General features: G+C 41.2%; 1 protein-coding gene across 1 annotated transcript in view; it reads left to right on the forward strand.

Annotated features, from left to right (window-relative positions):
* The first annotated feature begins 3,956 nt into the window (after nucleotides 1-3,956).
* INSC (INSC spindle orientation adaptor protein) overlaps nucleotides 3,957-12,519 on the forward strand; it is a 125,005-nt gene continuing 116,442 nt past the window's right edge. Inside the window, exon 1 of the mRNA XM_030562620.1 lies at nucleotides 3,957-4,033. Coding sequence (XP_030418480.1) covers nucleotides 3,957-4,033 — 77 coding nt within the window. The remainder of the gene's footprint in view (nucleotides 4,034-12,519) is intronic.

Consider the following 12,519-nt stretch of genomic DNA (forward strand, 5'->3'; position numbering starts at 1 on the left):
CCTTTTGCGTTCCCTTTTTTTGGCACAAGGAGCTGTAGACCAATGTGGAATTGTCTCTAGTATAATTTTTTTTTAAGCTGCCAGTTTCCCCCATGCCTCTCCCACCCCAAACGATGAAAAACATTACAAATTGCTAAACCACTGTGTATGGAAAGAAATATAACAAAAATACAAGTTGATAATGTGGCCTGTTCGAGGGGAGTGGGGAGAGAGCATGTGCTGAGCCTAGTGGCCTGCTAAGCAAGGCTGACACCTTCTTAATGAGACTTTGGCCCCTCATCCCTTCAGGAGACCTTAACTGGGGAGGAGAGGTTACTCAGGGAGAACAGGGATTTCAAAAGCTATCTCTTAAGTGGCTAGGGGAGCTAGTGGCCAGGAGAGGCAAAATGGGAGTGTTGCGAAGGAGTTGAGCAAGGGTGCTCAACTCCTTGACAGCAAAGCCAGACACACCAAACATTCGCTAAACTTACACCAACAAATGCTCCTCACCAAAACAAACATTAAAAAAAAGCTACAAGAGGAAAAACAATGCAGGTAGAAGTCCAGCAGCAGAGTGGAGGCTATCCAGTTTATTGCACTGAATACATGATTACCTGCCTTGTGGGCAGGTAACATGCTTGCATTTGGTGAAAGTGGCTCATGGTCTTGAGAAACCAAGTATGGGCTCTTGAGGCCAGAGTGGCTGAACTGGAGGAACTAAGGGGCACTGAGAAGTACATAGAGGAGACTTTCCAGGATGCGATACAGTGGTTCACCCACGTCTGACAGCCTCTGCGCTGTTGAGGCAGATGAAAGCCTTGGGGAAGGAGACCATCAGACTGTAATGGAGGGAAACGATCTTGTAGTTGGGATCCTCCTTTCAGATGATGTCATGGTATCCTCTGTATGAAGGATACCCTCCTGGAGAGGGAACCCAGGAAGAGACAGGTAATAGTAATGGGGGATTTGATTATTTAGAAATAGTTGGATATGTCATAACCAAGAGAACCACAGGGTAAATTGCCTGCCTGGTGCGAAGGTTGTGGATCTGTCGAGGCATCTAGATAGACTAGTATGCAGTGCTGGGGGCAGTGTTCCTTCTAATTTTTCCCTCATGCATCACTTCCATATGGTACATGTAACAAAATTCATGTGGTGGTGGTGGTGGGGCCAGGGGGTTTGGAATGTGGGAGGGGGCTCAGGGCTGGGGCAGAGGGTTAGGGTGAGGGCTCTGGCTCTGGGTGCAGGCTCTGGGGTGGGCCAGGATGAGGGGTTTGTGGTGTGTGAGGGGGCTCTGGGCTAGGGAAGAAGATTGGGGGTGAGAGCTCTGGCTGAGGGTGTAGGCTCTGGGGTAGGGTTGGGGATGAGGGGTTTGGGTACAGGCTGCCCTAGAACTATGGCAGGGAGAGAGGACTTCCCCCAGCTCTCTCTCCCTGCAGCATCACCCTGGGACTCCTTGTCTCTCTCAGCCCCCACAGCCCAGCTAGGGTTACAGAGAGATGGCTGCTGGGAGAGAATCACGTCTCTCCTTGACTGCCGCACACAGCCCAGCTGGGGCTGGGAAGGATGCTCCAAACTTAGTCCCCCTCCACCCCCTATTTCCTCCACCACCACCTCACCTTCCATGTCCTCTCCAGGGTCCAGAGAACACCTAATTAGTGGAGCCATGCCTGTGTGGCTCCACTAATTAGGTGCATGGCCCTACATTTCCTCTTGTGTGGCCGCTTAGGCACAAACTTTAGAGAGAACGTAGCTGGGGAGAAGCTTGTGATCATGGTACACCTAGGTACCCATGAAATAGGGAAAGGTAGGGGAGAGAGCCTAGAGTCCAAATTTAGGCTGCCAGGTAAGAAATTAAAGTCCAGAACTCCCATGGTACATTCTCTGAAATGCTTCTAGTTCCACATTCAAGATAGGCAGAGCCACAGAGTCTCAATGTGTGCCTGATATGATGATATTTGGAGGAGGGATTTAGGTTTATTAGGAACTGGGAAACCTTTTGAGAAAAGAGGAGGCTATACAGGATGGGTGGGCTCCACTTAAACAAAATGGAAGCAGACTGATGGCATGTAGAATCAAAAAGCTCAGGAGTTTTTAAACTAAGGGCTGGGGGAAATCTGACAGGTGCTGAAGAGCATGTAGTTTGGATAGAGATATCCCTTAGGGGAGGGCCTATTCATGGGGATTCTCTATATCCTAATAAAGAGGAGACGATAGAAGTTTATAAAGTACAGGTAGGGGCTGAAGAGAAACAGTCAAATGAAGAGTCTCAGTCATCATATGAAGGCAGACAATTAAATATTGACAAATTTTATAAGTGCTTGCATACAAATGCAAGAAGTCTAAATAGTAAGATGGGTGAACTTGAGTAACTTATATTAAATAATGATATTGATCTAATAGGCATCACAGAAACTTGATGGAATGATGATGATCAATGCGACATGGTAATACCAGGGTACAAAATATAATAGAGTAGTTCATGCTGGTGGGGGAGTGACGCTATATGTGAAAGCATTACACTGAATATAGTAAAAATCTTAAACGACTAAAACTGTACCAGAGAGATTCTATGGGTAGAAATCCCATGCTTGAATAATAAGAGTATAGCAGTACGGCTATACTACTGATCACTTGACCAAGATGGTGATTATGAAATGCTGAGGGAGACTAGAGAGATTATAAAAATAGAACTCAATAATGATGAATTTCAACTATCTCCATATCGACTGGGTACATGTCACCTTAGGACATGATGCAGAGATTAAAAATTTTAAACCACATAAATGACTGCTTCTTGAAGCAGCTAGTCCTCAAACCACAAGTGGAACACAGGATATCATCAAAGTGTGGCAGGGAGGGAAGGAATATTAAAGAAGCTAATCGCAATAGCATTTAACTTCAAAAAGACAACTATAAAAAATGAGGACGCTAATTAAATGGAAATTAAAAGGAACTCTCATGAGTGAAATGCCTGCAAACTGCATGAAAAGTTTTCAAAAACACCATAATAGAGGCTCAAACTTCAACGTATATTCCAATTAAAAAAGCAGACCAAAAACATGCCACCGTGGCTGAACAACAGAGTAAAGAAGGCACTTAGAGGCAACAGACATTCTTTAAAAATTGGAAGACACATTCTACTGAGGAAAATAGAAAGAAGCATTAACTCTGGCAAATGAAGTGTAAAAGTACAATTCAGCAGGCCAAAAGAGAATATGAGCAGCAACTACCAAAAGACAAATTAACAGCAACAAATTGTTTAAGTACATCAGAAGTAGGAATCTAGCCAATCAATTTGTGGGGCCACTGGATGATTTAATGTGCTAAAGGAGCACTCAGGTAGGCAAGGCTGTTGTGGAAGCAGCTGGCATTGGTCACTGTTAGAAGATGGGATACTGGGCTAGATGGACCATTGTTCTCATCTGATATGGCCGTTCTTATGTTAACACTTATCATTAGACGTCAGGGGCCTATCCTGCCCACTTCTTTAATACATACAAATGCTGCTAAAACAGTGTTAACATACTGCCTGAGCTGATCCTTCACACAATAGCCTGATGCATTGTAATTGGAGTCGGCTGTCTCTGTGAGATCCTGGGATGTAATTTCTGTGAGGGAGAAGGGGGGTGGCTGGGTAATGACCCTGTGTCACTTCACAGCCCCCATACTAGTATAATGTTCCTTACAAGTAACTCTTTGTGCTGTGCAATAATACAAGAATCTCATGAGCACAGTAATCCTATGTGTTCTACAATATTATGTACTTTCTGGTCTGACTCTCTGCCAGAGCAATGCGAAGCATTCTTAGTGTAGAGGAGAATCCGGCCCTTTGAGTTGTTCTCAATGGATTATTTTGCTATATAATTGAATATTATTACTGTATGGAAAAAGAGTGGTTTGACACTTGATTGTACCATATCAATCTGACTTTCTGCTGTTTTGATTTATTCATTTTATTTTAGATTTTCTGGCTCATGAAGAAGTACAGACTGAGAAGCATGGCTTGTCAAGGTGATGACTACTTAGATTCCCTTCCACTGCCAGTTCAGCGGTAAGAGCTGATGTAATGTGTAGCCAGTGCTTTATTGTGTGATATTATAATTAACATTTAAAAATATAATATCTCTATTCTATGCTAAATAGAGTTAAATTGTAGGATTATGGAATATAAAATTCATCAGTAGTTAGAAGGGATAATTATATATTAAGTATGTAAGTAATTAGGGTTGAAATGCAAGGCCTGCCGGCTGAGGCCTGTAAAATTTTTAGCTTAGTCATATTAGGCCACAGGATTAAGAAATGCTTGATGTAAGTAAATACCAAAAAATGGCCCTATGCCACAAGATTACAGGGAAAAAGACGTACCAATGGATGATATTGTGAAAAATTAACAGAGTAAATTTTTGTTTACAAGATACCTACCAGTCACGTTTTTCTAATAGTGCACCCTGCAGTTAGGGTATATTTGTTGCATAAATGCTAATGATGTATAGTCATATGGCATTATAAAAGGAGGGTGCCCAGATTAGGAAAATTGAACTTTCTGTGGGGAAATTCCTGCAGGAACCATCCCTCTACTGATGATGAATCCATGAGACCCACAGACCCTAATGCTTAGGGTGACCGGATGCCCTGATTTTATAGGGACAGTCCTGATATTTGGGGCTTTGTCTTATATAGATGCCTAATACCCCACCCCCCTCATCCCAATTTTCACCCTTGCTCTCTGATGAAATGTATGTGTGGTCACTATCCTTGTTTTTTATGTGTTCCTAGAAACTCTAAACCTGAAGCAAGTAGCAAAAGTGACTTTCACTTTAAGCTTGAAACTGTAGCCACCAGAGCTGAACCCACAGTGATGTAATACCACATTACAAAATTTACTTCAAATAAAATAAAAGGCTGCAGATGTCGTACATTTGTGAGCTAAGATAAACACTGAGTACTATATCTGAAGTCCAGTTGCTCTGGTTTGGCTCAATGAGTTTCTCTGTGGATCAAAACATCAGAACTTGGATGTTAATTTGGTTTTGTGGCTCCAGGTTTAAAAAAGCATACATACAAAGAGCGGAGTATGTATGTGTAATTCTGGGTTGCATTCATGCAAAGCTATTAGCAAATCTCCTATTCTGTGTGTGCAGTTTGGTGTTTTGAGCATACAATTTGGTTGCTTATAAAGAGAGCATGAACTACATTTTTTTAAAAATGTCGGACTATATTTGTAGCAGTAATATAGCCTTTTCAATTACTTTATAGTATCACAGTCTGATTAGTGGCTCACAGTGATGAAAGTCACCATAATGAAAGGTACCCTATTTAGACTGCTGAAAACCCAACTATAGAAGTAGTTGATCATTCCTAACCTCCGTGAAAATGAAATTATGATTTTGTTCAGATATTTCTTGTATAACCCACACTCACTCACTGAGTGCTCTGTCCTCCGCTAATGGTAGCTGAATCAAATGTAGAGGTGGTTTAAGAATCCCGAAACAGTTAAACTCTTTCAGAAATGTCTGATCTCTTGTGTGGGTTTTTGTTGGTTTTGGGGTTTCTTTAAACGTTGCTGATAAGGTTTGTTCTGGTAAGAAAAAGGAGAAGGAGAGTACGATGGAGGAGGGAGAATGGATTGCAGTCTGTCATAATCATAACAAGACAAAGGAGTGGCAAGTGTTTCAAAGGATGCTAAAGTAACACAAAAGACATACATAAAATGAAAGGCAAACGTGAAAGAAGGGTGTTGGTATTGGGGAGGGAAAAATACTGGGTGGGTGGGGGTGGAGGGAGGAGGGCAAACAGCGCATACTGCTTACTCATGTGTGTGGGTTGAGTGCACAATAAGGTCCAAGGATGGTGCAGAACTGTCTTCCCAATTTGAAAACCACAATATAATGGCTTTAATGGGTGGGATTTAAACAGAGTTGTGAAACAATTGATGTGGACTTGTAAAAGACAGAGATAGTATTTAAATGAGGACTGTCAGGTTTCAGAATAACACTTAGTTAACTAATAAGAAATAGGCCATTATAACTAGCCTATAGCCTGGTTTGCATGCCTGTCTCAGGATTCCGGCTTGGCATTCATGTGTATGTGAGAGAGAATTGTGTTAATCAACAGAAAATGTGGCACTGTATTGTATTATGTGAGGCATTAAATATAAATATAAATTTATACACCCCACTAGGAGTCTGTAAGACTGCTTTTTAAAATGTATTTTGCTTCCACAATGGTCAATTTAGTACTGATATTCTCTATCCTTAAGAGAATACCACATCCAATCTTTGTGCATCCTCAACTGCTCTTAAAGTCACTAATTATGCTGAATGTGCAAGAATTCAGGACAGGCCCTTAAATTGTGTTCCTGTCCTGTTTAAACTGTTTACTCTGTTTTTTCGCTCCCCTATGATTTTGTGGGAAATCACAGTTTGGTTTGGGAAGTCCCTGGTGTATTGAGTCACCTCGCTAGTGGTTTTCTAGTGTACTGTCAGACCTATCTTCTCTAATTGACATCTGGTTTGATATATACAGTACTTTTGTGTATAGTTTATCTCCCAAAAAAACCTAAAAGAGAAACAAAACCACTGTTATAGAAACCTATCTTCCATCTCTCTAAGTTAAGAACACATAGTGACCAATATGAGTTTTATAAGTGAAAACATTCAGAAGTAAATTTTAATGATCCCTCTTTCAGTTAGCATTGTTTAAATGGTTTCCAGAACAATCATTAGGTTTAATATGAAACACTATCCTTTTAAGGGAATAGAGAAAAATGTTTCATACAGATGCCATTTTCAGAGTGATAGTCACGGCCAGTTCAATACAGCTTGTTTTGGTGTATATTTCTTCAATATGCTTGATAGACTGCTGTAATGTCTCAGCTTAGCTTTTGAAAACTCCTGATTGATAGGAACTATTTTCCATCAATCTTTCTCTCAGAAATTTTACTGCATTTGAATTGTCTCCATGTTTCTAGGGAATTCTTCCAAGTAGAGAGGTATTGGAAGATATTGATTTTCCCCCTGCCCACATGGTAATGAAGTAAAATACAAAAGGCTAATCAGCTTTTGTTTAAACCTCATGCTGCAGCCACACTTTTTCCATCATATTTGTGGCTTTTTGCAAAGCTCCTTATGGATGGTAAACTGTTACCACGAGCTCAAGAGATTTAAAGAGGACATAACACGGTTCTTTAGTTTAATGTCAGACTCACTGGTGGTTGTTAGCATGGTAAATACAGAGTACCTAAACGTACTTTCATGTTATAAAATGCATAATGAGAAATTGTCTAGATTTAAAAACAAACCCAAGAAACCTATTTTGTGCATTGGAACCTCATCTGCTAGGATAGACTCATTTATGTTTGGCCTCGGCTCTCCTCACAGAGACTAATCTGCTTGTATTCAATTTAACCAATTTAATTTCATAGGGTGTAATGTCCCCTGGTTGGAGATCCTCACTCCTGCTTTATGATAAAATGGTCTATCAGGGCCCTAAAAGCCCTGTATCTGACCAGGGGAAGATTCTCCAGGTGTAGGAATCATGGAAGACAGCCATAAGGCTGCTTCTGGAGGACCCAATCCCAAAACCTGGTAGGTAATGTCTTGGTAGTGGGGCTGTGGCCCACAGCACCATGTAGATTCTGGGCAGTACTGTGGCCCATAGGGTAGCCTCAGGCAAGGCTTAGACTGGGGCTGCCTAAATTACTCTAGGGGCCTCTCCAGACCCTTGAAGAGCCACGATCTGGAGGGTACAAAGTGATTGAAGTGTCATAAACAGATAGCTAAGGGTTAATGTCTCTTTCACCTATAAAGGGTTAACAAACACCTGACCAGAGGACCAATCAGGAGACAAGATACTTTCAAATCTCATGGAGGGAAGCCTTTGTTTGTGGGTTTTGGGTTTGGCTTTGTTCTCTCTGGGTCCTGGATGGGGCTAGAGGTGCAACCAGGTTTCTGCCAATCTCCCTGCTACAGTCTCTTATCTATTCAGAACTGTAAGTAAGAAAAGGCGGTCATAGTCTTTTAATTTGTTTTTTTCCATTTGCATATGTGTACTTGCTGGAAGTAGCTTAAATTGTGTTTCTGCTGGAGAAAGTTTCTTTCTATTGTTTATAAGTTGAAACACCCTGTAACTGTTTACCATCTAAAGTGCAGAGATAAACCTTTTACTTTTTTTCTTTCTTTTTTATTAAAAGTTTTGCTTGTAAGACCTGTTGATTTTTCTCTCCTAATTAAGGCTCAAAGAAATTGAGTCTGTATATACCAGGGAATTGGTGGGGAGAAGGGAAGGATAAATTTCCTCTTTGTGTTAGATTCACACAGCTTGAATCTGTATTGCCTCTGGGTGAGGGGGAGAGAGAGAAACTCGATCTCTCTGTGTTGTGTTTCAAGGAATTGATTCACGGTATCTCCTAGTCTACCCAGGCTGGAAAGATCTGGGAGGAGGTACAGAGGTGGGAGGGAATGGTTTATTTCCCTTTGTTGTGAGACTCAAGGAATCTGGGTCTTGGGGTCCCCTGGGAAGGTTTTGGGGGGACCAGAGGGTATCAGGCCCTAAAAATTCCTGATTGGTGGCAGCGCTACCGAATCTAAGCTGGTAATTAAGCTTAGAGGACTTTATGCTAGTACCCATATCCTGGACACTAAGGTCCAGATTTGGGAATTATATTATGACAGAAGCTATGTTGGCCTCTGCCCTCCTCCTGGAGTGTAAGTTCTGTGCTGCCCATCTTAGCTCCCCTGAAATTCAAAGTGGGTTGAAGGCACTTTGCCTTCCTGACTGCAGAAACTTAAGCAGTTCAGGAATGTTTAATACAAGGTTTGAATATGCTTTTAGTTCTAAAAATGTGACCCTAGAGATGAATTAGTCATGTTTGTACTTTGCTTTGGAATTATAAAGGGCAATATATTTTATTATATAAATAAAGAAGTTTTATTCAAAGGTCAGGAGTTAGTGTGTGAGTACTCAGGCCAGAAAAAAAACAACTATCCAACACCCATGGGAGCAGGTGGCTTATCTTCATTTTGCAATTGGTTTAAATCTTGGCTCTGGACACCATGTTATAAAACCATTTTCAGTCCATAGTGTCTTGCACTTGAAGCTCTCACAGCATCTTACTAATGTGAACAAATGTAAACTTCAACGCTGTGACTTAGATAAATATTGTATCCCCGCTTTACAGAGGAGAAAACCAAGGTCCAGTGGACAATCATTTTATATTTGGGTACCTAAAGTTAGTTATTTAACTCTAATGACTTCTGAAAATCAGGCTGCCTTTTCCTAGATGTAGTCCCACAAATGCAAAAAGTTTACTGTTAAGTGACTTGCCCAGAGTCACAGAGGAAGTCCATGGCAGAACCAGGAATAGATTGCAAGTTTCTTGATTCCCAGTCCTCTCTTTAACCAAAAGGCAATCCTTCCTCCCTTTGTTGGATGTTCTTCCTTTCTTTGTTAGACTAATGAACATAGCCCTAAGAAGGAACAATACAAATAAGGTCACTCCATGCATATTTATAGCCTTGTGCTGCTCTCTAAAATGTGCTGTGCATCAGCAGTATTCTGATAATTTATCTAAGGGAGCTGCTTAACTATTCTGTCATAAGAGTGATCATGCTTAGTTTGGCTCTCGGCTCTTTTTAAAATCTAGAGTTAATGCTTTAACTTATTCCAGTTATCTTAACTTACTTACCTGGGTTTTTTCGTGGTTGCATTAGAGTTTATCTATTGGTGTTCCCTTGTATGTTTATACAGTAGGTGAATGGAGCTATATAAATTTAATTTATAAAGAATCTGTATTAATTACTAGTGAAAGGAGCTATGTAAACTCATAGTGATGACAATAGATCCATGGCTGTATGTCACATAATGACAATCACAAAAAACTGAGCTTGCTGGAAAAACAGAAGGAACATTCCATTAAATTTTAAGACCTTCATTATCATGGATTGTGCTGAATGAATGGAAAACTTGGCCCCAGGAGTTTTCAGCCACCTCACTCAGTGTCTAAAATTGTACCCATAATTTTGCATGTGAAAACAAACGCTGGATCATTTCTTGTATGGGCCATGTCTCACGACACACCTTCAGTCATGTGACTTCCAAGATGCATCATGCAGCTTGGTCAGAGGGGAGCTTACACTGAACTATGGGCCAGGTAACCCAGCTCATAGGCAAGAATGGGGACGAAAACTACAATTTTTCATGATGCAATGTGGCACAATTGGGAAATGCAGTTTAATGCTGAACTGACTTTAAACAAAACTTTTCAGGTCAAGTCAAATGTAGGGATAGACCTTATTACTAATGCCAAAATGGTTAATAAAATTATAAATTATTGTAATGTTAGGTAAAAACAAGATTGCATTTGCACTTACTGAATTTTAAAAGATACTTACAATTACTTTCATGCAGATGATGTTTGGAAAATGTTAACTCACATTAGCATGTCTTTGGTTCCTTACTTCATTAAATGAAATGTTTTAGCTAATTAAATAAATTTCTAGGGAAATCTCTGCTTTCTGTTAACAGGTATCAGATGTTAACAGGTGCAATGGCAAGTATCAATGTTTGAGGATAACACCTCCTTAGCCATAAATCCATATTTTTACCTCCAGTGTATTTACAGTGATTCTGAGATATAGCCTTTATATAATTCTAATTTGCTTAATCATTCTATATTTCTTTTATACAGTGTTTGCAAAATGTAAATAAGTGTTTGTCTTGTACAAAATGGAAATAATGGTAAAAATCTGAGATACAATGGAGATGGGGGCAGTATGAGAACCTGTATAGAATAGAATTTGCTAATTCTGTCTGAGTCAGAGGCCTTCAGAATTGTATAGTTCAAATTCAGTTTAATGCACTTAGTGCAGCTTGTGCACACTTGAACAAAGGTTTTTTCTCTCTCTCCTGAGATCATTGGATTTGAGAAATGAGAAACCGAATGAGCCCTCCAACAATGTATGCTTGACTCTGCATTCCTGACTGTCCTTAGCAAATATAACACATGCTGTAGGGAAACTGAATGGTTCTGTCTTTTGCCCTTGCCATCTTACTATCTAAGCATCCCACACCTACGCGGATTTACGTAGTATTCCCTCTAATTTTCCCCTCCCATGTGTGGAATGAATTTTGTGATGTGCATAGATATGGAGGTGATATTGGTGGAATTCATGTGGCAGGGTGGGCCCGAGAGGTTCAGAGTATGGGATGCAGGGGAGGGGGTGAGGGTTCTGCCTAGGGGTGTGGGCTTTGGCTGGGAGTGGGGGCAGGGATGAGTGGCTCAGGGCTGGGGCAGAGGGTTGGGGTGCAGGGAGGTGAGAGCTCTGGTTGGGAGTGCAGGCTACTAGGTGGGGCTGGGGATGAGGGGATCAGGGCTGGGGCAGAGGGTTGGGGTGTGTATCGGCTCTGGCTGGGGTGCAGGCTCTGGGTGGGGCTGGGGATGAGGGATGTGGGGAACCCCCCCAGCTCTCTCTCCCCCGGACACAGCAAGTCCGGGCTGGGCTGGGTCAGGGCCGAGGGAGGGGCACCACAGCAGGTTTGGGGCTTGGGGAGAGGCATCTCTCTCCACAGCCCTGAGCACCTGTGAGGCGCTTAATAGGCAGCTGCATGGCCGCATGGCTATGCAGCTTAGAGAGAATTTAGGAACACCCTTGTAAAGTAGGTTAGTACTATGTTCCCTGTTTACTGATGGAGACCTGAGACAGAATTAGATTATGTGACTTGCCCAAGGTCACCCATAAAATCTGTGGCATAGTAGGATTTGAACTGAGGTGCCCTGCCTACTAGTCCAGTGCAATCATTACAAGACCATTCTTCCTCATAGCTATTACTTATGCTGTTTTCGTGTTCTGTGCATAAATGTAGGCCTTCACTTTCTAACACCATATTTCCAGCCTTCGAAGCATTAAGCTTGCTTTTAAAAGAAATTATTGTTAATGAAATTAGAAATACTTCAGGTGTTTGCCAGCTGCTACAGCCTCTACTGAAGACTAGTGATTCTGCATGTGCCATGCATTGGAGCATTTTCTGCTTGTTAGGAGACTAATATGGTATAGATGAGAGGGGAATTTGACATCCTGAGTTTCTACACCTGCTGCCCAGGTGGAAATAATTTGGAGAGTTAGTCATTGTAACAATTGTTTGTCTGCTGTGCAGTCACTCTCCAGGCCAGCACTTGATTCATTCTCTCTCTCTCTCTCTTTTTCTTTTTCTTTTTCTTTTCTTTTTTTTTTTTTTGGTTAAAGTATAGTGAGGTTTTTAAAGTTGGTTTAGACCCTGATAGTGTCTCTTCCTAAAAACAGGAGGCAACACTTCATTCTGAAAGCAGTACTGAAAAGTTTGAATGAATCTACCTATTCAAACACCTAGCAGTGATTATTTTTAAGTGGTTGCATATTCCCAGGAGACAGATTTTCTTCAGACATGTATTTGTTCCAACCACTCATCTTTGCTCACAGCATTATATTGGATAGGGGTCAGCTGAGGTACTAAGTCAAAAAACCTTGTTTAATCCAAGTGTGCACTTTGTCACATATTGAT

This window comes from Gopherus evgoodei, chromosome 4, assembly GCF_007399415.2.
Source record: "Gopherus evgoodei ecotype Sinaloan lineage chromosome 4, rGopEvg1_v1.p, whole genome shotgun sequence".
Classification (NCBI taxonomy): domain Eukaryota; kingdom Metazoa; phylum Chordata; order Testudines; family Testudinidae; genus Gopherus; species Gopherus evgoodei.